General features: G+C 46.9%; 2 protein-coding genes across 7 annotated transcripts; both read right to left on the minus strand.

Annotated features, from left to right (window-relative positions):
• Positions 1–2,694: 2,694 nt before the first annotated feature.
• On the minus strand, positions 2,695–4,636 carry Commd5 (COMM domain containing 5). 2 transcript variants are annotated; one of them, XM_021182890.3, is made up of 2 exons: positions 4,538–4,636; positions 2,695–4,179 (listed from the first exon to the last, which is right to left on the minus strand). In XM_021182890.3, the coding sequence occupies exon 2, from the start codon at positions 4,124–4,126 to the stop codon at positions 3,452–3,454; it is 675 nt and encodes a 224-aa protein (XP_021038549.1). In that variant the 5' UTR covers positions 4,127–4,179; positions 4,538–4,636; the 3' UTR covers positions 2,695–3,451. The 2 variants fall into 2 exon arrangements, with proteins under 2 accessions (XP_021038549.1, XP_021038548.1); XM_021182889.3 differs by having other exon boundaries at positions 4,515–4,634.
• Positions 4,637–11,413: 6,777 nt separating this feature from the next.
• Znf7 (zinc finger protein 7) lies at positions 11,414–24,547 on the minus strand. Of its 5 annotated transcripts, none has more exons than XM_029469386.2 (5): positions 24,420–24,547; positions 23,111–23,154; positions 22,662–22,788; positions 15,681–15,794; positions 11,416–13,975 (listed from the first exon to the last, which is right to left on the minus strand). In XM_029469386.2, exons 2-5 carry the CDS (start codon positions 23,111–23,113, stop codon positions 12,165–12,167), a joined length of 2,055 nt encoding a protein of 684 aa, XP_029325246.1. In that variant the 5' UTR covers positions 23,114–23,154; positions 24,420–24,547; the 3' UTR covers positions 11,416–12,164. The 5 variants fall into 5 exon arrangements, with proteins under 5 accessions (XP_085687759.1, XP_085687758.1, XP_029325246.1 ...); XM_029469384.2 differs by having other exon boundaries at positions 11,417–13,975; positions 15,681–15,797; XM_029469385.2 differs by having other exon boundaries at positions 11,417–13,975; positions 15,681–15,797; positions 24,175–24,434.
• Positions 24,548–24,820: the final 273 nt, after the last annotated feature.

Here is a 24,820-nt window from a genome sequence, read left to right on the forward strand (position 1 = left end):
AGCTTCCGAGCTGGGCCCAGACGGAGGAAATTGGATATGCAGACACTGGAAACCTAGTGCTTTACAGAACCAGAAGTTTGGGATTTCCAGGCCAGGCGGTGGCGGCACATGCCTTTAATCCCAGCACTCGGGAGACTGGGTCAGGCGGAGTTCCAAGCCTGGGCTAGAAAACAAGTTCCAGAACAAGCTAGGGCTACAAAGAAAACCCAGTCTGGGGTAGGGGGTTGAGGTTGGAGAGGAGGAAGGAGGTGAAGAAGAACAAGAAGATAATGATTGGGATTTAAGAAGGTCACCTGCGGAGTTCTCAAGATGTCTGGCAAAGAAGCCAAAAGTCGGTGGCCTCAGCAATTGAAAAGAGGGTGGGGGCAATGACCCTGGAGAGCTAAGGCGGGAAAGGAACGCAGCAATGCAGGGCAATGAAGTGGCACAGAGCCCCCCCAAACAGAGGTTCTTCATCTGAGTGAAACCTAAGTAGTCAATGGCATAAACGTGTAGACTGAGAGGGAGGTAACTGAGGGTCAGGGTCCCAGTTGGTAAGAGAGGCTTGTTGTCAGAACTGGGAGATTTTACATGGCAGAGGCTAAAATTGGCATATTGAGGAGGAAGGGACATGGGTTGGTGATTTGACACACTGAAAAGAAGAAGGGACAGGCCGGGCGTAGTGGCACACGCCTTTAATCCCAGCGCTTGGGAGGCAGAGGCAGGTGGATTTCTGAGTTCAAGGCTAGCCTGGTCTACAGAATGAGTTCCAGGACAGCCAAGGTTGTACAGAGAAACCCTGTCCTGAAAAAACAAACAAACGAGGAAAGGACACCGAGTTATCGTCATGGCTCAAGTTCCACAGGATGCTGGTGCACAGGGTATTCCAGAAGGGTAGTGGAGCTTTGGGTGGCAGGGTTCCAGGACTTGCAGAGTAGTAAATCAAGCCACCCAGGGGCAGGGTAAGGAGTTGAGTCAGCCCAGAAGAGAACCAGAATGAAAGATGCCTATATAGAAAAGTCTGTGGGAGGATGCCTGCTAGTGCTTTGTCTTGTGAACCTTGCAGGGCAAAGGGCCCTGCCAGCACTAGGGTATATCTCAGCCAACTGGCCCACAGGACAGTTTTGTGAGAGTCTGTAAATGTATGTGCAAGTGTTCAGCCCTGTCACACTCTTCCTATATAGGCACCTGCCACTAGGTTGTCCTTCCAGAGAACAAAGACATCTTAAAAAAAAAAAAAAGATTTGTTGTTTATTTTATATGAGTACACTGTCGCTGTCTTCAGCCACACCAGAGGTCATCCAATCTCATTGCAGATGGTTGTGAGCTACCATGTGGTTGCTGGGAATTGAACTCAGAACCTCTAGGTAAAAAGCAGTCAGTGCTCTTAACTACTCAGCCATCTCTCCAGCCCTGAAAAAAAGACACCTTATATATTTATTTATAGACAGGGTTTCTCTGTGTAAACCTGGCTGTCCTGGAACTCACTCTTGATCAGGAGGAACTCAAACTCAGAGATCCACCTGTCTCTTCTGAGTGCTGCCATTAAATTTTTTTTTTTTAATATTTATTTTATGAGTCTGGGTGTTTGGCCTTTACAACTGCACCAAGTATGTGCCTGGTGCCCAGGAATGACAAAAGAAGTGATTGGAGCCCTTGAAAATGGAGTTACGGGCTGGTGAGATGGCTCCGTGGGTAAGAGCACCCGACTGCTCTTCCGAAGGTCCGAAGTTCAAATCCCAGCAACCACATGGTGGCTCACAACCATCCATAATGAGATCTGACTCCCTCTTCTGGAGTGTCTGAAGACAGCTACAGTGTACTTATATATAATAAAAAAAAAAAAAAAGAAAAAGACAATGGAGTTACAAACAGCTATGAGCTGCTACGTGGCTGCTGGGAATCAAACCCAGGTCTTCTGCAAAAGCAACAAGGGCTCTTAACCACAGACTAAACTCCCCAGCTCCCAAGACGCTCTTGACATGCCCAGTGCTTCCAAACTCCCCATGGAGAGGGAGGTAAAGTACTGGACGGGTGCCGCGGACACATTCAAAGGTCATAATCCACTAACGCTGCATGGCTTCACTAGCAGCTGACACACCACTTGATCTGTCTGCAGAGTCCTCTTGTGACCAATCTTCTCACAATGATCTTCCTTCCAAGCACTTATCCTCATCTGACCTGGCTCTATTCAATTGTCACAGGCTGTACTCATGGTTTTTTTTTTTTTTTTAAAGATTTATTTATTTATTATATGTAAGTACGCTGTCCTCAGACACTCCAGAAGAGGGCACCAGATCTCGTTCCGGATGGTTGTGAGCCACCATGTGGTTGCTGGGATTTGAACTCTGGACCTTCGGAAGAGCAGTCGGGTGCTCTTACCCACTGAGCCATCTCACCAGCCCCAAAAGTTTCCTTTCTTTTTTTTTTTTTTTTTTTTTTTTTTTTTTAAAGATTTGTACTCATGGTTTTATTGTTTGTTTTAGATTTACAATATTCTGAGTATGAGTAGTTTGCTTGCATGTATGAGTATCACATATGTGCCTGTGTTGGATGTCTTGGTGTTGGGTCCCCCCCCCCCCGCCCTTCCCCCACAACTGAAGTTACAGAAGGATGTGAGCCACCACGTGAAGGCTGGGACTTGAACCGAAGTCCTCTTTGCAAGGGCAAGTGCTCTTAACTGCTCAATCAGTCCTCCAGCCCTGTTCTCATGTCTTAATATTTAAAATATGTATTTAATGTTATATATACCAAACATTATTTAATGCATATTTAGTATTTGTAATGTCTTCCCCCCTCTGATCTTTCCATTAGGATGCTTTTTTTCAGGAAAGCAGGAATTTAGGGCAAAAGAATAAACATGTCCGCAGCAAAGCACAGGACTTAGTAAAGCAAATGGGCAGAGTTCAGTCATGCTGAGCAACCATGTTGTATGTTGTAAGAGATCTTCATCTGGACTTAGCTCTCCACCATAGTCTCATCCAGGAGCACAGCTGGGGAAGGGGCAAGTAGGTTTAATTCCCTAATAGAATAACATGGGTTTTTTTTTTTTATCTTTTTTTTAAAGATTTATTTATTTACTATATGTAAGTACACTGTAGTTGTCTTCAGACACACCAGAAGAGGGCATCAGATCTTGTTACAGATGATTGTAAGCCACCATGTGGTTGCTGGGATTTGAACTCAGGACCTTTGGAAGAGAAGTCAGTGCTCTTAACCACTGAGCCATCTCACCAGCCCGAATAACATGCTTTTAATAGTTGCTTTACCTCTTTAATTCGAAACTGAGCCTCACTATGTAAAACCGAGGCCGGCCTTACATTTCACATTCTCCAGCCTCAGCCCAGCTGTTTACTTGTAAAACAAAACCCAAAAGTCCCAGCTGTCTTTTCACTTAAAATATGTTCTTACATCCTCATCACCAGTGGGACCGGGTTCTGGTACCAGCTTCAGCACCCCACAGTACTAGGGTTCAGTCCTGCAGTTTGCGCTCACACTTCTTCTCCAGCTCTGCCATCTCCTTAAGGACCAACGCCACGCTATAGCGCAGCTCCTGGAATTTGGCTATGGGCACCTCGAAGCGGTGTGCCGATCCATCTGTGAGCTTCAGCTGCATGAGAACACTCGGTTGCAGGGAGCGGGACTGAGCACTGGTTGAGATGGCCACATCCACCCGCCACCGGAAATTCGACACACGAGGCAGCGAGGATCCCTGCTGCTGGGCTACAGAGTCGAGAAGAGGGCGTTGACTCCCAAATGCCAAACTGGCCAGATCTCCGATCATATCTTGGGGAATGCCAAGTTCCTGGAGTTCGTCCTGGAAGGCATCTGGCTTCAGACTGGCAGGGGGCAGCCTGAGAGCCTGCTGGAGCAGGGTGTGTGTGCCCGCCAGCAGGACGGCCAGACGCTCCTCTGACAGGTTGGCGCTGGCACCAAGGTGCTGCACGGCCTCTCTGCAGTCTTTCCCATGGAGGGCCCCGACTACGAGTTTCAACAACTTTCTGAAGGTGCTCCTGTCTAAGTCCTTCAAGAGCTGAGCCACTGCCGTCACTTCTGCAGAGGGCTGGGAACCCAGGAAACTGATCCGGCCGCTGTGACTGTCAGTTGGATGGTGTAAGTATGGAGCCGCAGCCCCCAACGCAGACATCCTTCCTTTCCCTTTCTTGACCAGGGCGAAGAGAAGGTCCTAACCACAGTAGCCTGGAGAGGTGAAGGAGAGACAAGTGACTTCCTACTCGGGAGCTTCATGTACTAAAAAATGGGAGTCGATGAGGGGCCCCCATCCGCCCGTCTACCAAGGATAGATAGCACATAGGATGCAAGCTTTGAAGGTGGCGCTGAGACCTTGTGGCAAAGGAGCCAGCCTGAGTCTAACAGAAGGGAGGCGTCCCGGAGATTTAACAGTAGGCAGGGAAAAGAACCGAGAAACAGAAGCGCGCACCTAAATCCCACGCAAATAGGAAACGAGGACCCCCCCAACCCTGGATCCTCATCATAGCTCTGGAAGACCTAAATCACACATTACAAATACAAACCAAGCCTTTAACGCCCTCTGCACCTGGAGGAAGTTATCCGCAGGAGCTGGCTGTGGCTGGCAGCAGCTGAAACTTGGCCGAGTCTCAGGAAGTGCCCCAAACACTTCCGGGCCGCTCTAGGAAAGCGCGACAGTGGCTCTCTGTGGTCCCGGGAGCAGAGCGCATGCGCCGCCCGGTCGCTTGCCTTCTGACAGTGTTTTGGGAAGCCAAAGCGAGAGGCAAGGGTTCAGTTAGCTTCCGCGTGGGATGCGTGGATTCGGCTGGCCTGTGCCCAGGCAGCCCCATGTGAAGGACAGACGTAAGAATTATTGTAGTTGATTGTTAGTTGGTCTAGGCGGCGGCCCACGTCTTAATCCCAGCACTGGGAGGCAGAAAGTTCAAGGCCAGTCTAGTCTACACAGAGTTCCAGCACAGCCAACGCTACATACCCTGTCTCAAACAAACAAACAAACAAACAAACCCAAACAATTTCAATAAACCAAACAAAATTCCCCGCAGAAGGGGGAAGGGATGGTAAATTTGTATGGTATATGCATTATAGCCCCATGAAGCTTTTGGGGTAGGTGATTAATTTTGCTGCCAAAGTCTGGACATTTTATCAAGGATGGTATGAATGGCTAATGACCCAGCCCTGGTGATATAAGCGAGTGATCGCAAGAGCCTGGGACAGGATGATCGTAAACCCAAGGCAGGGCTAATCTGGGCTCCAGAGTGAGCTCAAGGTCAACCTGAAGAACTTGGTGTGTTGCTTTATCAGAGATTGGAGGAAGTTGGGCGTTATGGTGTACACCTTTAATTCCAGCACTTGGGAGGCAGCGGCAAAGAGATCTCTGTGAGTTCTAGGCCAGTCAGGGCTACACAGAGATTCCATCTTAAATAAATAACACACACACACAAACACACACACACACTTCCTAAGCAGCCAAAATTAATTTGGTGATATAACAGAAATATAATGGTTCCAGAAGCTATAAGTGTTGATAGGGCCATGTTCTTGAGCCCTATTAGCTTGCAGCCAAACATCCTTGACATTCCATAGCTTGGGTATATCACTCTAATCTCTGTCTCCAGACAGACTTCTTCTGCTTCTGAATGCTGGAATTAAAGGCATGTGCCATGCCACCACTTCCTGGCCCACTGCCTCCATCTTTAGGTGGGATTTCCACTTTCCTGTAAGCATTCTCATAACTTCACTTACCAGGACCATTGTTCTAAATAGTGTCCCGTTTACTCTCAGGTTCCGGAGATCTTAGGACTCTAGGATATCTTTTGAAGAACAAAATTCAACCTATATCTAATAAATGTTCATAAAAGTCTTTTGTTTGAGGATCTCTCTCTTTTTTTTAAGCGAAGGGGATGTGCATTTCTGTGTGTGCGGGTACACATGTATGTGTAAATGCATGTGCATATGTGTGCATGTGGAGATAGAGGTCACCATGGCTGGTGGTATTTTAAGGGAGAGTGTGGAGCCTCCTATTTAATGTAACTGGAGCCATTTTGTATTCAGTATCCATTTTCTTCATGAGTTAAAATTAAGTTCAGGTTCTCAGGCTCCACTTCCCAGAAGAAATTGTCCATAGCTGACACTGGAGACTGCTACTAAGCCAAAAAGTTAGGGTTCACCTCTACTCTATTATCTCAATGTATTGTGCCCCCCATCCTCTCTTACTTCACCTAAGACCAATAAGCTCAAAAGTTAGCTATATGGTTAGCTAAAAATGTTATACCACGTCACTGCCTCTGAGCTTTTAAACCTGACTTTTCCTATAAAACGCCTGCCCTGAGGACTGGCTGATACATTTAGGCTCTGAGTCTTTTTTGTGGTCCCGATTGATGAGTCTTGGGGTATGCGTTCAATAAACTGTTCTTAACTGAGATTGATGTTGGTTTTGTGTGGCAATTCTTGAACCCCAACACAGCGTAGCCCTGCCTTAAGTAGCCCTGGCTATCCTGGAACTTAAGTGCATAGACCAGCCTGACCTCAAACTCCTAGAGACCTGCCTGCCTCTGCCTTTGCTTCCTCTGTCTCTACCTCCCATGTACTAGGATGAAAGATACCAATATGGTAGGTTTGTTGCTCTTAGTTTTGTTCCTTTGATTTTGTTTTGCCGGTTTGTGTTGGTTTGTATATCCTTGGACCAGGGAGTGGCACCATCTGAAGGTGTGGCCTTGTTGGAATAGGTGTGACCTGGTTGGAATGGGTGTGTCACTGTGGGTGTGGGTATAAGATCCTCACCCTAGTTGCCTGGAAGTCAGTCTTCCACTAGAAGCCTTTGAATGAAGACATAGAACTCTCAGCTCCTCCTGCACCATGCCTGCCTGGATGCTGCCATGCTCCCACCTTGATGATAATGGACTGAACCTCTGAACCTGTAAGCCAGCCCCAATTAAATGTTTTTTATAAGACTTGCCTTGGTCATGGTGTCTGTTCACAGCAGTAAAACCCTAACTAAGACAGGGTTGTTTGGTTTTGGTTCTTTTGAGACAGGGTTTCTCTGTGTAGCCCTGGGTATCCTGGAATTCACTCTGTAGACCAGGCTGACTTCAAACTCTGAGATCCACCTGCCTCGGCCCTGCAAGTGCTGAGATCAGAGGCACCATCTGGCCTCTGCTGTTGCTTTTAATTTCGTTTCCTTATGTATGTTTATGTGGGTGATTTGTATGCGTGAATGAGTGCCCCCACTTGAGGACAGTTTGCAGGAGTTGGTCTCTCCTGTCTCCATGTGGGTTCTGGAGATTTAACTCAGGGCATCAGGCTTGATGGGAAGTGCCTTTACCAACGGAGCCATCACCTTGCTTTTGGTTTTGGTTTTGGTTTGAGACAGGGGCTCTCACAGGGACATCCCTCTCCAGGGTCTAGCCCAGGAAGTGTAGTCCTCCTCTTTCATCAAGGAAATGTCTCTTTGCAACAAAGGAAGACCATGTTAGAAAAACACAACCTATCAAAATGGAGAGCTGAGAAGAGCAATCCCCATGAGTACATTTACAATATAAGCCCTGCATCTAAGGCTTGGAGATTGTCTTAGTTGAGTTACTATTGCTATGGCGAAACAGCAGGACCAGAAGCAAGTTGGGAAGGAAAGGGTTTATTAGGCTTAAACTCCCCACATTGCTGTCCCTCACTGAAGCAAGTCAGGGCAGGAACTCATGCAAGGCTGGAACACGGAGGCAGGAGCTGGTACGGGGCCACCAAGGGAGGAGTGCTGCTGGCTGGCTTGCTCCCCATGGGTTTCTCAGCTTGATTTCTTATAGAACCCAGGGCCATTAGTAATTTTTTTTTTTTTTTTTTTGGTTTTGGTTTTGGGTTTCTCTGTATAGCCCTGGCTGTCCAGGAACTCACTTTGTAGACCAGGCTGGCCTTGAACTCAGAAATCCGCCTGCCTCTGCCTCCCGAGTGCTGGGATTAAAGGCGTGCGCCACCACGCCCGGCCCATTAGTAATATTAACCACACTTAGCACGGTGTAGTTACATAATGAGGACTATATATGTGTGTACATATACATACATGTGTGCATATAACAATATATTAATTTTTTCAAAGGCCATGAATTTTTTTAAAGATTTATTATATAAGTAAGTACACTGTAGCTGTCTTCAGATACACCAGAAGAGGGCATCAGATCTCATTACAGATGGTTGTGAGCCACCATGTGGTTGCTGGGATTTGAACTCTGAACCTTTGGAAGAGCAGTCGGTGCTCTTAACCACTGAGCCATCTCTCCAGTTCAAAGGCCATGAATTTTAAAGACTGCAAGGGTGGGGTGTCCTGAGGTGGGTAGATGGAGAAAAGGGCAGGGGGAACAGATGTAATTATACACGAATCTCAAAAAGTAAGAATATTTTTTAAGATGCCAAACTTAACAGTTATTATAAAGGGGAAAGAAGCCGGGCGTGGTGGCGCACGCCTTTAATCCCAGCACTTGGGAGGCAGAGGCAGGCGGATTTCTGAGTTCGAGGCCAGCCTGGTCTACAAAGTGAGTTCCAGGACAGCCAGGGCTACACAGAGAAACCCTGTCTCGAAAAACCAAAAAAAATAAAAAATAAAAAAATAAAAACCAAAAAAACAAAACAAAACAAAAAAAAAAATAAAATAAAGGGGAAAGAAGTAGCAGCATGGGCTACGGGTAAGACAAGGACTTCCTTGGCCCAGTCTGGCCCTGAGCTTGCAATGGAGCTGAGGCGGCCCAGGAACTTCTGATCCTCCTGTCTCCACTTTCTCAGAATGCAGGGGTTACAAGCAGGCACGACCACTCCTCAACTTTTTTATTTGTTTGCTTTTCCAAGACAGGGCTTCTCTGTGTAACAGTCCTAGCACTCTCTCTGTCACAGGTACTGGATTTTTTTTTTTTTTTTTTGGTTTTTCGAGACAAGGTTTCTCTGTGTAGCCCTGGCTGTCCTGGAACTCACTTTGTAGACCAAGCTGGCCTCGAACTCAGAAATCCACCTGCCTCTGCCTCCGGAGTGCTGGGATTAAAGGCGTGGGCCACCACGCCCAGCTAGGTACTGGAATTTAAGGTGGGTTCCATTTCATGCTCTTTTTTTTTTTTTTTTAATTTTATGAAATAGTGGGGTTTACAAACCAGGGTTTTGTGAATTCTAGGTATGCATTCAACCAAGCTACATCAGCAACCAGAAAGCACCTTTTGAAAGATGTGACAGCATGAGTCCCAGAATAGCACAGCATCAAGTCCTGGTGGTGGCCCAGTGGGAAGGACATTCCTGCACAGCTGCCGGGGAAGTCCCCTTCAGGACTTTCCCATCTGTACCAGGCTCTAGGTATAGTCTGATGGCTCCATTTTCCCTCCTAAGCATCTGTGAAGCCTTTTTCAGACATAACCCTATTGTGGCATCTGCCAACACAAAAGCCAGAAATGACCCACTTCATGGGTCTCTGATAGCCATTTGGAAAGGACTGCCCACAGACTGGCCAGTCCTGGTGGGAAGTTAAAGTATAGTCACTGACACCAGGTGGTGGCTTCATGCTAAGGGCTCACTCTTGGTAGTGGGAGGGCTCTATTTCAGGGGGAGGGAGTGTAAAGAAGCCCAGTGAAGAGGCTGGGCATGATGGCACACACCTGCAATCCAAGCACTCCAAGGGACAAAGTATTGCAACAAGTTGGGGATCCAAGGATAGCATGGTCTACACAGCAAGGGATACATATTGAGACCTTGTCTCAAATAAAAAAAAGAAAAAGGTACAATGATGCCAGCAATTAAAAAAATATATGAGATAGATAGAAGCTAGCACATGACTCCTGAGATTCTGAACCAAGGCCATACCAGCGCAACAGAGACTCATCCACTATTTGAGAAACAGGTGTAATGTGTTCCTGATCCCTGGTAGAGATCAGTTATTCAAACATAGGACACCAAGCAACCGTGAATACACAGTCACTTGCCTTTATGGGCTGAGTTCTGTCAGGCTTGCTGAGCTACACAGTATAGCAGATGTCCCAGGAGCCAGCACAGGGTGGGTAAGGTTTGAAGGAGTGTGAAATATTTTGAAACTTTGGACTAGCTGGGCCTTGGTGGCACACACCTTTAATCCCAGCACTTGGGAACCAGGGGCAGGCAGATCTCTAAATTCAAGGCCAGCATGGTCTCCAGAGCCAGTTCTAGGACAGCCAAGGCTACACAAAGACACTCAAAAAAAAATCAAAAAATAAAACATTAAGTTTGGACTAGAAAGGCCTTCGAGAGGCTAGAGCTGGTGAGATGGCTCAGCACTTAAGAGCACTGACTGCTCTTCCCAAGGTCCTGAGTTCAAATCCCAGCAACCACATAGTGGCTCACAACCATCCATAATGAGATCTAACACCCTCTCTTGGTGTGTCTGAAGGCAGCTACAGTGTACTTACATATAATAATAAATCTTGGGGCTAGCGCGAGCAGAAGTCCTGAGTTTAATTCCCAGCAACCACGTGAAGGCTCACAACCATCTGTACAGCTACAGTGGACTCATATACATAAAATAAATACATCTTTTTTAAAAAGGCCTAAACAGAAATCAAGGAACCATTCTAGCAGGAGGATCCTAGAAGATAACTTTGGACAGTGGAGGCCCAGCTCATAAATTTCAGAGGGAAACAAGGTCTCTATGAGAAACGGCCATTTGTCTCTCTTGCCTTCTCGCTCTGTCCTCTCATCCCGCTCCCCCTCTCTCCCCGTTCCTCTCCTCCCTCTCTCCACATGCTCATGGCCGGCCTCTACTCCTCTGCTCTCTGCCTTTCTGTCTCAAGTACCCTCTCAACTCCTCTCCCCATGCCCTGAATACACTCTATACTATTTAAAATTTTTTAATAAAAGAAAAAATGGCATTTGTGTTATTTTGGCAAAGAATCTGGCTGCCTTTTGCCAATATCCTAAGAACTCGCTTGAGGCAAATTAAAAAGTAGTGGAAAGGTTGATGAAGAGATGCCTCAACAGTTAAGAGCACTTGTCACTCTTAGAGAAGACCTGGGTTCAAGTCCAAACACCCACATGGCAGCTTAAAACAGTCCCTAATTCCAGTTCCAGGGGAATCCAGTGCCCTCTCCTAACCTCCACAGGCACAGGGTAGAGACATAAGTGCAAGCAAAACGTTCATATACATAAAATGAATATTTTAAACACTCCTTACATAATTCATTTGGTTGGAGGAACTCTCAAGACAGCATAGTGTGGCATGGCTATTACTAATCACTCTTATGGGGCACTACAATGGAAAAAACAGAAAAGCAAAAGGTAGGGCAGAAAGAAATGGAAAACAGGGGCTGAAGAGGTAAGAACACTGACTGCTCTTCCAGAGGAGATAAGAACACTGACTGCTCTTCCCAAGGTCCTGAGTTCAAATCCCAGCAACCACATGGTGGCTCACAATCATCTGTAGTGGGATCTGGTGCCCTCTTCTGACTTGTAGGCATACATGCAGACAAAAAGATATATATAAATAAATCTTTTTAAAAGAAAAGAAAGAAAGAAATGGAAAATGGATAGTGTGGAGAGGAAGCGTAAGACTGTAGACGAGTTTAAGCTGTTTCTAGGGCTCACAAGGCTTTCCTGAAGCCTATTTCCTTATTTGTAGGAGAGAGATTCACTTTGAGTTCAAAGTACAGGCTACACCTTCAGTGTGACACACACTTTTATTTCATGGGTAAATGGTAAAATATCACAGAAACAAATAAAACATTTCTTAAGTAGACTATTCTTTAAGAACAAATCCGAATCTTCCCTCAAGTCTCTGATAGCATAAATTACCCAAATTAAATAAGGCTTCTGGCTTATTCATAGTTACATATTTTTAGTGTGGTGGTTTGGATGAGAACAACTCCCAGGGGCTCCTATGTTCCAACATGGTCCTCAGTTGGTGGAACTGTTTGGCAATTAATTATTAGGAGGTGTGGCCTCTTTAGAGGAGGTGTGTAACTGGGAGGCCAGCTTTGAGGTTTTTTAAAACCTCTCGCCATTTCCAGTCAGATCTCTCTGCCTAGTAACTGGCTGTCTCACGAGGCCTGCCTGCCTGCCTGCCTGCCACCCTGCCAAGACTGCCGTGAACACTCTCTGAAACTCACGCTCCCCTCTAAGCCCCACGTGAGCTCTTGTCTAAGCTGCCTTGGTCATGGTGCCATCACAGCCAAGAGAGAAGTAACCAAGACATTTAGGGAAACGATTTATCTCACGTGAAGTTTTTGGTGCTGAGTGAGCTTCGCGATCTGATGGAAAGCCTTGCCACAGGCATTACATTTATAAGGCCTCTCTCCCGTGTGAATCCGCTGGTGGATAATCAGGTACGAACGCCACCTGAAGACCTTATCGCAGTCATCACACTGGTACAACTTTTTTACAGTGTGCACTTTTTTATGGTTCAAAAGGGTGGGACTTTCAGGGGTGTCCCCAAATTCATGGCCCCCCTGGGCTCTAGTGTGTATTCTCTGGTGTTCAATAAGATAGGAGCTCCGGCTAAAGGCCTTTCCACACTCATTACACTCATAGGGCTTTACTCTAACATGAATTATCTGGTGTTGGAAAAGGGTTGAGTTTTGACGGAAGGTCTTCCCACACTCGTTACACGTATAGGGTCTCTCCCCGGTGTGAGTCCTCTGATGGCTGGTGAGCTGTGTGCTCATGCTGAAGGCTTTGCCACACTGGCTGCATTTATATGGCTTCTCTCCCTTATGGATCCTCTGGTGGTAAATGAGGCTGGAACTCTGGGTAAAAGCTCTCCCACAGTCATCACACACATAAGGCTTCTCTCCCGTGTGGATTCGCTGATGCTGAATAAGGTGTGAGCTCTGGACGAAGCGCTTGCCACACTCGTCACACTTAAAGGGCTTTTCTCCGGTGTGAGTTCTCTGGTGGCGAATGAGTCGTGAGGTGCAGCCAAAGGCTTTCGGGCACTTGTTGCACTGATATGGTTTCTCTCCAGAATGGACCACCTGGTGCTGATTCAGGCGAGAGAGCCACCTGAAAGCTTTGCCACACTGCTCACACTTAAATGGCTTCTCTTCAGTGGTATTTCCCTGACAGGCAGTAAGGCTTGGGCTCTCCGAGGCTCTCGGCATTTGAGATTTCTCCCCGGTGTGCATCATCCTCTGATGCTGGGCTAGAGTTGCTCTCTGGCAGAAGGCCTTGCCACACTCCTGGCAGGAGTAGGGCCTCTCTCCAGTGTGCGTCCTTCGGTGTCTGCTGAGCTGTGAGCGCTGGCAGAAGGCTTTCCCACACTCTTGACAAATGAAAGGCCTTTCTCCGGTGTGGATTCTCTGATGATGGACAAGGCTTGAGCTCTGACCAAAGGTTTTCCCACACTCCTCACATCGGTAAGGCTTCTCTCCAGTATGAATTCTTTGATGCTGAACCAGCTTTGCGCTCAGGTGGAAACCTTTCCCACACTCAGCACATTTAAATGGTCTCTCTCCGGTGTGGATTCTCTGATGCTGAATGAGTACGGAGGCCAGGACGAAGCGCTTCCCACATTGGTCACATTTAAACGGCTTTTCTCCGGTGTGAGCTCTCTGATGGCGAATCAGTCGTGAGCTAGAAGCGAAGACTTTTGTACACTTATTGCACTGATAAGATTTCTCTCCAGTGTGGCTCAGTTTGTGCTGATTCAGGCGAGAGCGCCACCTGAAAGCTTTGCCACACTCTTCACATGGGTAACGATTCTCTCCGGTAGGAACGCTTTGACGCTGAATCAGTTTTGAGCTCAGGTGGTCTCTCTGGCCATCAGGTTGATAACCCACATCAGTAGCCTGCAGCTCCTTACGTTCTTGGACAGCATCCTTTGTGGAGTTCTTGGGCATCATGGCCTCACTATTCAAACGGTGCTTCTGGAAAAGTGAGCCACTCACGCTTAGCCCAAGGTTTCTTGGGCAATTCTCTGACCTGACCTTAGAATCCAAATTGTCTCCAAAGCCAGGAATCTGCCTTTGGAGGAGGTTTGTGTACTCACAGGTCTGCTTGCGATCAGTTCTAATAGCGGAGTCTGAAATAAACACAAAGTAAAAAAAAATGTTCCTTACATCTGAGGTCTGCAAAAGGGCAGAGCCGGCCAGGGACGTGGGGAAGTCTTGGCACTATAACACCCCAAGTGCAAAGTATAGCAAGGAGATACAAAGGGAAATCCTCACAATTTAGCTCACTGGACAGCGTTGATATGCTTATGCCTACAGGACAGAGTGCTGAGCACATCATGTCCTAAAAGGGCCCACCCTATCGGGCACCGAGGAATACTCTACAGTATGCAAAATGAGCTAGGAGGGAGCAAGCAGAGGATAGAATGTCAGTCTAGAATTCGTCAGAGCCCCCACCCCGCCCCCCCGCCTCCCAAGCATGCTATCTGACAAGTAAGGACAAAAGGGGGTGTGACCAAAATACAGGAATGAGATCGAGGCTGAAGAAGAAAGAGGTGGTATGTCTTAGCAGGATGGCCCAGAGCAGAAGAGGGTGCTCAACCTGTCCGTGGCTGTCCTCCAAGGCAGGCTTCTCTGAGATGGACCCAAACCGCAAACCCACACCAGGCAAACCTTGCTGCTATAGGTGTGACGGTTAGTTTTTACTGACAGACTGGCACCATTGAGGGTTACCTGGAGAGGAAACCTCAGCAACTCCAGATCAGTCTGTGAGACTGTCTTGATTGACGACTGATTATGGAAATGGGCAGCGTCAATACTGGGCACCTGCGTCTGGGCTGTATAAGCAAGCAAGCTCAACCCCGGCTAGACAGTAACAGAGTGACAGTGTTCCTCCACTGTTTGTGCGTCATCTTCTACGCTGACTTCCCACATTGACAGCTTACTACCTAGAAATGTGAACAGAACTAAACAGAACTAAACTCCTAAGCAGTTTTTAATCAGAATTTTTGTTTTTTCGAGACAGGGTTTCTCAGTATAGCTCTGGCTGTCCTGGAACTCACTTTGTAGACCAGGCTGGCCTCGAACTCAGAAATCCGCCTGCCTCTGCCTCCCCAGTGCTGGAATTAAAGGCGTGCACCACCACCGCCTGGCCAGAATTTTTTTTTAAAGATTTATTTATTATTATACATAAGTTCACTATAGCTGACATCAGATGCACCAGAAGAGGGTGTCAGATCTCATTATGGGTGGTTGTGAGCCATCATGTGGTTGCTGGGATTTGAACTCAGGACCTTTGGAAGAGCAGTCAGTGCGCTTACCCGCTGAGCCATCTCTCCAGACCAATCAGAATGTTTTACCATGTGCCACAATAAAGTTAGAATGGCTATACCCAATAGTTCACACTGACTTCTTCCCTGGGGCAAGTTCATGCAAGGGTCTTAGTGCCCAGAACCCCCAAGAGGCCTTCATGACATCTACTTCCCTTCTAAACTCTCCAAATCCACACAGGCTACCTGGCTGTCCCGATCCCACAGGCCAGATTTCTCTATGACCATTAAGTACATGACGCATAGCTGCCCAATGGACCAGTGTTTTGTGTCCTTGTCTTTTTGTGGGACAGCCTTCCCAGAGGTGGCCACACACCTGTCTGTGGTTCTCTCTAGGGCTGGCCTCCTCTGCCATGTCCCTCAGATGCCCAGCCTGGTGACAGGACTCACCAATCCTCCCCCCCACCACCCCCACCCCCCCCCCCCCCCCCCGTCTCCCACTGTCTCAAAGACCTCACCTCAGCTCCTTCTTATTCAGACCATCTCCGTGACAAGGCCTGGGCCTCACCTGTCTGGCAAATCCTTGGTGCCTCTGCCCCCTCTGCTCCCTGTAGATCAAGGACCCACGGCTCTTGTCCTTGCTCCAGCCGGGAGATCAGTTCCGGCTTAAAGACCAGGAATCCTGCTGTGTGAGAGAAGGAGATGCTGGAACTATGTCCTGGAGTCAGCCACCCTCCTAGTTTCCAGCCATGAAGGACAGGAGCTGCTGGATACATATGTAGAGCCTATATATACACCTAGGGACGGTGATGAGGGATAAGACACTGGATATACAGGAGTCCCTTTTCTCCAGCTTCTTGACTAGACAGAAAGGGGCAGCCAGACTTCCATAACCTTCAGGGAGCACTATCATCACAGAACAGGCTGCATCTACTTGGGGTGCAAACAGAGCAAGGAAGCTTAGGCCCAGGCTAGCACCATGCTCTGCAAAGCCATGTGTTCTCTTCCCCCAGTTCAAAAGGCAAGGAAACTCCAAGAGGTAGGAGTAGCCAAGATACACAACATAGCCGGGTGGTCATGCCTTTCATCTCAACACTCAGGAGGCAAGGACAGACTGGTCTACAGAGTTCCAGGACAGCCAAGGCTATACAGAGAAACCCTGTCTCATAAACAACAAAGCAAAACAAACAAACAAACAGCAAACAAAATAGTAATGAAATGAATGAAGCAGATTCACATTACAAGTAGTGGTCCCAAACTCCCTTTTTGGCCAGTTCTTAAAAGTGGAGAAGGCACAACCCAATCAGGGATCAACGAAGCAGGGATAAGAGCACTCATCCCTCTCCCAGTAGACACTTCCCAACGCCGGCATGGCAACTCTCAACTGTCCATAACTCCAGTTTCAGCAGACACACAGACATACATCCAGGCAAAACACCCATACACACTGAAAAAACCAGAAAGGTTCACAGAGCCCTAAACTTGAAGATTCCGGCAGGCTTCTCACAACATGGTAAGAGAGGCAGCCAAGGGTACAAGACCCAGCAGGCATGTCTAACCTGCATCCTACAAGCCACAGGCAGACAAAGACAGTTAGGAATGTGGCCCAACACAAAACCATGAACTTATTTAACAAGTGAGTTGTCTTTTTGTTTTGTTTTGGTAATTCAATTGTAAGGCTCTTGAATGGGAACCTTGGAAAGGATATGTCACAATATCAAAAGGTTAAACACACCGTACACCGCCAGGCTCAAGCTTTACATACAGACAGGGGCCCACATTCATCAGGAAACAAACATCCTTGGGTCAAGCCAGGCCAGAAGTTGTGGACCCATCAAAGATCATACGACAAGACAGCATAGCTCAGAGGGCAGTAACCACAAAAGGGCAATTCAGAGGCGATCAAGCTATTTGGAAAATAAACAATGAATCATTAAGTGATAACTACTTTTTTTCTTTTCTTTTTGGTTTTTCAAGATAGGGTTTCTCTGTGTAGCCCTGGCTGTCTAGAACTCACTCTGTAGACCAGGCTGGCCTCAAACTCAGCAATCCGCCTGCCTCTGCCTCCCAAGGGCTGGGATTAGTGGCGTGCGCCACCTCAGCCAGGCAGTGACTACTTTTATTATGAGTCAAAATCTATACAATGTAGCTAGCTATAGCAGTAGATAAAGATAAAATTTTACATTTTAAAATACATTTACAGCCGGGCGTGGTGGCGCACGCCTTTAATCCCAGCACTTGGGAGGCAGAGGCAGGCAGATTTCTGAGTTGGAGGCCAGCCTGGTCTACAAAGTGAGTGCCAGGACAGCCAGGGCTACACAGAGAAACCCTGTCTCGAAAAAACCAAAAAAAAAAAAAAAAAAATACATTTACTATAAACAAGAAGCCAGGCATGGTGGCACATGCCTTTCATCCCTTATCCCTGTGTGATGGAGGGAGAGGATTCTCTGTGATTTCAAAGCAGTCTACATAGTGATTTCCAGGAGAGGGTTGCATAGTAAGACCCTGTCTCAAACTAACTAAAAAGTCCCATCAAACTGAAGAAGCTCTGAATACAAAACCACAAATCTATATCAATAAGAAGAACAAAGAAGGCTAATGAGATGGCTCAGTGGGTAAGAGCACTGACTGCTCTTCCGAAGGTCCTGAGTTCAAATCCCAGCAACCACATGGTGGCTCACAATCACCCGTAATGAGATCTGATGTCCTCTTCTGGTGTGTCTGAAGTCAGCAACAGTGTACTTAGTTCAAGTCATTCTGAGCTATGGTGTGAGTCAAAGGTACACAGAGGTCAGCTTTGGATTCAGACCACCTTGGGAGGCATGGGCAGGTGGGTTTCTCAGCTCAAGGACAGCCTGGTTTACAGAGGACAGCTAAGGCTACACAGAGAAACTGTGCTTGGGAAGAAAACAAACAAACAAAAAAACAACAAAAAGTAAACCAAGGGGGAAATCTGTGAAAAGATGATGAAAGTCCTTTAGCAGAGCCCACTAAGGTCATCATAAAAAGACAATTTGAGACATAAAAAGTTAATTTGAGACAGGGTCTTACTTCTTTTTTTTTTTTTTTTTTTTTTTTGGTTTTTCGAGACAGGGTTTCTCTGTGTAGCCCTGGCTGTCCTGGAACTCACTTTGTAGACCAGGCTGGCCTCGAACTCAGAAATCCGCCTGCCTCTGCCTCCCGAGTGCTGGGATTAAAGGCGTGCGCCACCACGCCCGGCTAGGGTCTTACTTCTTGTTTATATGCTGATAAAAAAAAATAATAAATTAGGGCTGGAGAAATGGCTCAACGGGAAAGAGCACTGACTGCTCTTCTGAAGGTCCGGAGTTCAAATCCCAACAACCATATGGTGGCTCACAACCATTTGTAACAAGATCTGATGCCCTCTTCTGGTGTGTCTGAAGACAGCTTCAGTGTACTTACATATAAATAAATAAATCTTTTAAATAAATAAATAAATGAATTAAAAAATCTAGGGGCTGCAGAGATGCTCATAACCTCTTGTGGTGTGTCTGAAGAAAGTGACAGTGTACTCACACACATTAGATAAATAAATACATACCTAACCAGGCATGGCACACGCCTTTAATCCCCAGCCCTCGGGAGGCAGAGGCAAGTATATTTCTGTTGGTGTTTGGCCAGCCTGGTCTACATATTGAAACCCTGTCTCAAAAAATAAAAAGGACAAAATCTGAATACTCTAGTGGGCAGAAAGTAACTAACTCAGTAAAGCACAGAAGCTGAGCAGACGATCAAACACTGAGAAAATGCAAATGAGGGCAAGGTCAAGACTGGGCAGCAGAGTGAGACTGGTGTCTCAAAAAGAACAAAATGCTCAGCCACTTGGTGTTGAAACTCGTTTATTATAGAAGCAGAAACTGCAGGGAAAGACCAACAGAGCTCCTTATGAAACTCAGTAGCTGGGCGTGGTGGCCCACACCTTTAATCCCAGCACTCGGGAGGCAGAGGCAGGCGGATTTCTGAGTTCAAGGCCAGCCTGGTCTACAGAGTGAGTTCCAGGACAGCCAGGGCTACACAGAGAAACCCTGTCTCGAAAAAAAACCAAATAAATAAATAAGAAAAGAAAAAGAAAGAGAAAAAGAAAAAGAAAGAAAGAAACTGGAGTTTCTGGAACCACTGCAGTCCCACTCACAGGTACAGAGTAACTGTATATACATACAATGTAATACAGACAAAGAGGTATGGTCTGTCACTGCAAGCCACACAAAAGACATGGCTGTTAAATACTAGGCAAGAAAGCTTAGGCATTTGCCACACCACCTCCAGTAGGATCTGTGTGACAAGTTCCACAGACTGAAGCGATTGACCTCAAAAGGGGGAAGGCCTCCTGGAACCAGCTGTGAAACTCTTCACTGGAGAAGCCGCAGTTCTCAGGGCAATCTCTCTGCTCTGTTTTCTCTGATTCCTTTTCTTATTTACATGTTCCTGGTAGCCTAGGCCAAGATCTTATACAAGAATAATGGATAAGAAACCATCCCTAGAGATGGGGCCACTAACATGACCTTATCCCCAGGGAAACCAATGCTTTACTTTCTAAATCATTTATAAAACTATTATGATAAAAATTTTCCCAACAATAAAATTTCATATGGCAAGCCGGGCGTGGTGGCGCACGCCTTTAATCCCAGCACTTGGGAGGCAGAGGCAGGTGGATTTCTGAGTTCGAGGCCAGCCTGGTCTACAGAGTGAGTTCCAGGACAGCCAGGGCTATACAGAGAAACCCTGTCTCAAAAAACAAAAAACAAAACAAACAAAAAAAAAAATTTCATATGGCTACACGTGTGTCATCGGAGGTGGATTTTGGTATATAGTAAAGAAAGCCTTAATTAGAAAAAATTAAAATAGTTTAAATTTATACATTGATGATTATAAAAAATCAGGCATTAGATGTTAAATAATAACTGACCATGGGGCTGGCAAGTTAGTTCAGAGGTTAAGCGCAATGACCGTTACAGATTAACCTGCTCCTGGAAATATGCCACTAGCATTTGACAGCCCCCACTTAACACATCTTTTAGAATTGTTATGTTTCGATGATTTATAGTGATGTCACCTGTTCTGTTTGTGATTCACTGAATACATGGTGTCAGAGTTGTAATGCTTGGATGATTTTTGTGCTTTACTGTGCCAAATGATTTTTGTTGGTATCTGTGATTGTTTCATTGGATATAGTTTCTAAGAGATGTAACGTGTTTTTTTTTTTTTTTTTTAATGTATAAAATTCCCTGCTTGAGAGCTGCAGAGTACACTCAGATTCAAATAGCCTCTGTGTTTGTTTCTGTTTGTCACCACTAAATCCTTACCCACCTACCTTCAAGGACCCTCATTCCAGGGACCCTCATACCCGACTGGGGTGGTTCATAGCAGGCATTGACCTCACAGAAGGTAAAATCTCAAAGAAGAAAATCATTACCCTTCCTGGTTGTCTGTGGAATGATAGAGCAAACAGAACACCCTCCATGTGTTTTGCTTATTAGAGTGACATGGGTTAAACCAGATGTGCATTTAAGATGGCTCTTGCAAAGTATGGAGTAAGTATAAGTTGTTGGTGCTATCATTAGTAGTACCCTATGTTAAAATTCTAAGAGGGGGGCTGGAGAGATGGCTCAGCAGTTAAGAGCACTGACTGCTCTTCCAGATGTCCTGAGTTCAATTCCCAGCAATCACATGGTGGCTCACAATCATCTGTAATGGGATCAGATACCCTCTTCTGGTGTGTCTGAAGATAGCTACAGTAATAAATAAATAAATCTTTTCCTTTAAAAAAAAAAAAAAAAAAAAAAAGGCGGGCATGGTGGCGCACACCTTTAATCCCAGCACTTGGGAGGCAGAGGCAGGCAGATTTCTGAGTTTGAAGACTGCCTGGGCTACATACAGAGTCAATTCCAGGGCAGCCAGGGCTATACAGAGAAACCCTGTCCTGAAAACCCCTCCCCAAAAAACGGAAAAATAAAGTGTGTATGTATGTATGTATGTATGTATGTATGTGTGTGTGTGTATATGTGTGTGTGTGTGTGTGTAAAATAAAAAATATATAAAAATTCTAAGGTGTATATTTCAGGTGCTATATTTACAACAGGTCATTAGTGAAATCTAACACAAGATATGCTAAACACCTAAACACCACAAGTCAATTAGTTACAGCAACCACTGAAGAAGAAAGCAAAGGAGCTGCACAGAGACATGATTCTAGAACTCACACAGTAACAACCAGGGACAGGACAGGACAGGAAGGACACCCAAATCCTCAAAAACCAGACAAACAAACAAACAAACAAACAAACAAAAGGATCTTAAGTTGTTTTACTTTCTTTGTTGTTGTTGTTTTGGTTTTTGTTTTGATGTTGTTGTTTTTTCTTTTTTTTGGTTTTTCGAGACAGGGTTTCTCTGTATAGCCCTGGCTGTCCTGGAACTCACTTTGTAGATCAGGCTGGCCTCGAACTCAGAAATCAGCCTGCCTCTGCCTCAGGAGTGCACCACCAGGCCCGGCGGATGTTGTTTTCAAAACAGTATTTCTATTAGGCCCTGGTTATCTTGAAGTTGTAGATCAGGCTGTTGAACTCATAGACTGGCCTGCATCTGCCTCCAGCTGGGATTAAAGGCATGCACACCATGCCTAGCCTGTTTGGTTTGTTTGCTTGCTTCCTTTATGCTCTCTGTGATGCTAGGCACTGACGGAGCTTTCTATGTGAGGCTCTACCATTGACCGGCATGTCCTCCAGCTCTTAATACACCCTACTGACAAAACCTCACAAAACTGGATTTTGCCAGGCTGGATTGGATGAATGGTTACAGGCCTGCTCTAATGCTGAGAGAGGTACCTGAGAGAGGTACCCCTACCTCCCCTCTCCTGATCCACTAGCCCAGGCATCCTCAAGAACCCAGGACACTCTCTTGTTGTAGGTACCACCATCATGTGGGATCAGCTCTGAAGGCGGCACAGCAGCCAGCAAGTAAGACATTCCATTCTACCACAAAGGTGAAACAAAATACAAAGCTGCCTGTGCTAGAGCAGCTTGCAGGGAAGACAGCAAGAACAGGAGTCAAGTCTGATGGCAAGGCAGACTGAAAGCATTGACAGAGGTCACTGGTTCCAGAACAGGTTTCCCTGGAGATTCCTCACACTAACAAGGATCTTTTTCCTTCCTTCCTTCCTTCCTTCCTTCCTTCCTTCCTTCCTTCCTTCCTTCCTTCTTTCCTTCCTTCCTTTCTTTCCTTCCTTCTTTCTCTCTCTCTTTCTCTTTCTTTCTTTCTTTCTTGGTTGTTGTTTTGTTTAAGCTACTACTTCAAGTGTGGGTTCCAGTTCTCACCTGATAATTTAACAGCGTGGGAGAAACAGGTCTGACTGGTTCCCAGAAGTCCACTTACCTAGGGCTCCATCACCTAGGTGATGTGTGTAAAGCCTGGAGCTAGCCTGGCAAACTCAGATTCAAGGTTTAGCCCCCAAGGCCCAAGCAGTTAGCACCCACACCCCCATCTCTGACAAGTGCACGGTGTTTGAAGCAGACCTCCCAGGGGGGAGCCTCACCCAGTCCTGCCACGCTGCTGTGGTTCTCCAGCATCACCTCCCTGTAGAGGGCCCTCTGACCAGAATCCAGACACTGCCACTCCTCTCGAGAGAAGTGCACAGCCACGTCGCCAAAGGTCACCGCCTCCTGTAAGAACACACACTAACATCCCAGCTCTACTACTACAGCCCTATAATACCTCCAACAGGACTGGTTCCTTTTGGCTCTTAAACCTTATGAGAAAAGAAGGGACTTAATCCAAAGGAGTGACCTTACGCCCCTCCCCACTGAACAGACACAGCTAAACTCCGGTCTGGGTGGACATTTATTCACCCCCTCAGGGACTGAGCCTGGCCAGAGCCACAGTGAGGGTCAAAGCTAGGTATGTGATCAGGCCCAGTGGAAAGGGTAGGATGTGGGGGCTTGACAGGAGTGGAGAGGGAATACAGGCAGCAGCCAGGCTCCCTACCATGAGATCTGGAGGGTGGGATCCGCTTGTCCTGAGTCAGACACCTGTAAGAAATCATAACGAGATCAGAGGTCAGAGGGGAGGAAGCTCCCCAATTCCCAGGGTGACTGGAGGGGCTCTGTACCCCACTGCTTCTTTACCACCCAAGCCAGATGCACAGACACACCAGACTGGGCAAAGGCTGATATTTGAATATCAGCTCCTGAGCCTTCTTGTCTGGGTTGTGTGGGAGTAAGGGCTTGAGCCATGATGTACAGCTGCAGCAGGTGTGTGTGTGTGTGTGGAACACACCTTTAGTCTCTGAGTTCAAAGCCAGCCTAGTCTACAGAATGAGTTCCAGGACAGTTAATGCTACTCAGAGAAATCCTGTCTCAATAAACCAAAAATAAATGAATGAATGAATGAATAAATGGCTGCCATAGGCCACACATTCAACTGAACAACGAGGGAGAGTTCATGGGACATCTAGTAGAAAAGACAAATGGCCACACATAAAATCACATCAACAACAGTGCTGAAGTACGGGGGACTAGTATAGTGTTTAAATGAGAAACTCTGGTAAAGTTTAAACTCTAGGCCAAGCTGGTGGCTGAGGTAGGAAACGCACTTCAGGATCTGAAAATGGGGCCAAGTGAGCCAGTGTGTGAACCAAAGGAGAGAAGGGAAGGACTAAATTCCAGAACAAGCTACAGCTGCCCTAAGTCACAAGGATGACGACAACAAAAGGATTCAAGAAGTCCCCTTCTGCTAAACCAAAGCCCTTGGGCCCCTCCTGGCACACACAAACACCCACCGTCAGGTCAAAATGGGAGAGAGGAAGCTGTCTTTCCAGGTAGCTTTTGGCCCAGGTATCTGGCCACTGGCTAGACTGGCCAATTAGCAATGAACACTAGAAAAGAATTCCTCTCTCAGACCCCAGCATTTGGACAACCAATGGGAAATCGCGGTCTCAGATACAGAAGAGCAAATCCTGAGGTGCCTTCTGAGTCCGCAAGCGTGACCGACTCCAGGTCATTCAGATGCAGAAATGAGAGGAGAGATAGTCCCAGAAAGTGATTACTCACGAGGAACGAGGGAGGTTGCACCCAGCCCCAGGCCTGGAGGGAAGCAGCCTTGCTCAGGCTTAACACGGGAGCCCGGGAGCAGGCTAGAGGAGCTGGGATGCTCGGCTATTCAACTCCGCTGGGATCACGTCTTCGGCTTAGGCATTCACAACAGCACCGAGCCGCCCACGCCTTCCATCCTTTTGGGGAGTAAGAGCCAAGTGCCCCTTGCCCTGAAAACAAGAAAAGCGACTGCGCCTACTCACCTGCCCCGGCGCGTGGTGGATCCCAACAAGAGAGCCACCGGAAAGGGCTTTGCAAGCTTATCCCACTGTGCCCCACCCGGGCGACTTCCGCTCGCTGGCCAGCGCGCCCCGTTTGTTCTTCAGCTCCGCCCCCCGCCAGGTTACAGGGGTGGGGGCGGGGCCAGAAGTTGTCACAGCCCATAAAGGGCTGGGCTAGAGACTGAGAGGCAGGGCCGGGAAGTGTGGCTGAAGGTCACCGAAGGCCAGGGCGCGACCAGGAGGCGGGGCCAGAGGATGCATTTCTGATGAGAAAGAGCCTACCCAACAACAGTCTCACTACCAACCCCCAAAAGCTATACCAAAGGCTTTTCCTTACCAAAAGTCCCTTTGGGTCCCTGAACCTTAATGATAAGAGTCTTGAG

This window comes from Mus caroli, unplaced genomic scaffold (assembly GCF_978045245.1).
Source record: "Mus caroli unplaced genomic scaffold, Mus_caroli_1 scaffold_16, whole genome shotgun sequence".
Lineage (NCBI taxonomy): Eukaryota > Metazoa > Chordata > Mammalia > Rodentia > Muridae > Mus > Mus caroli.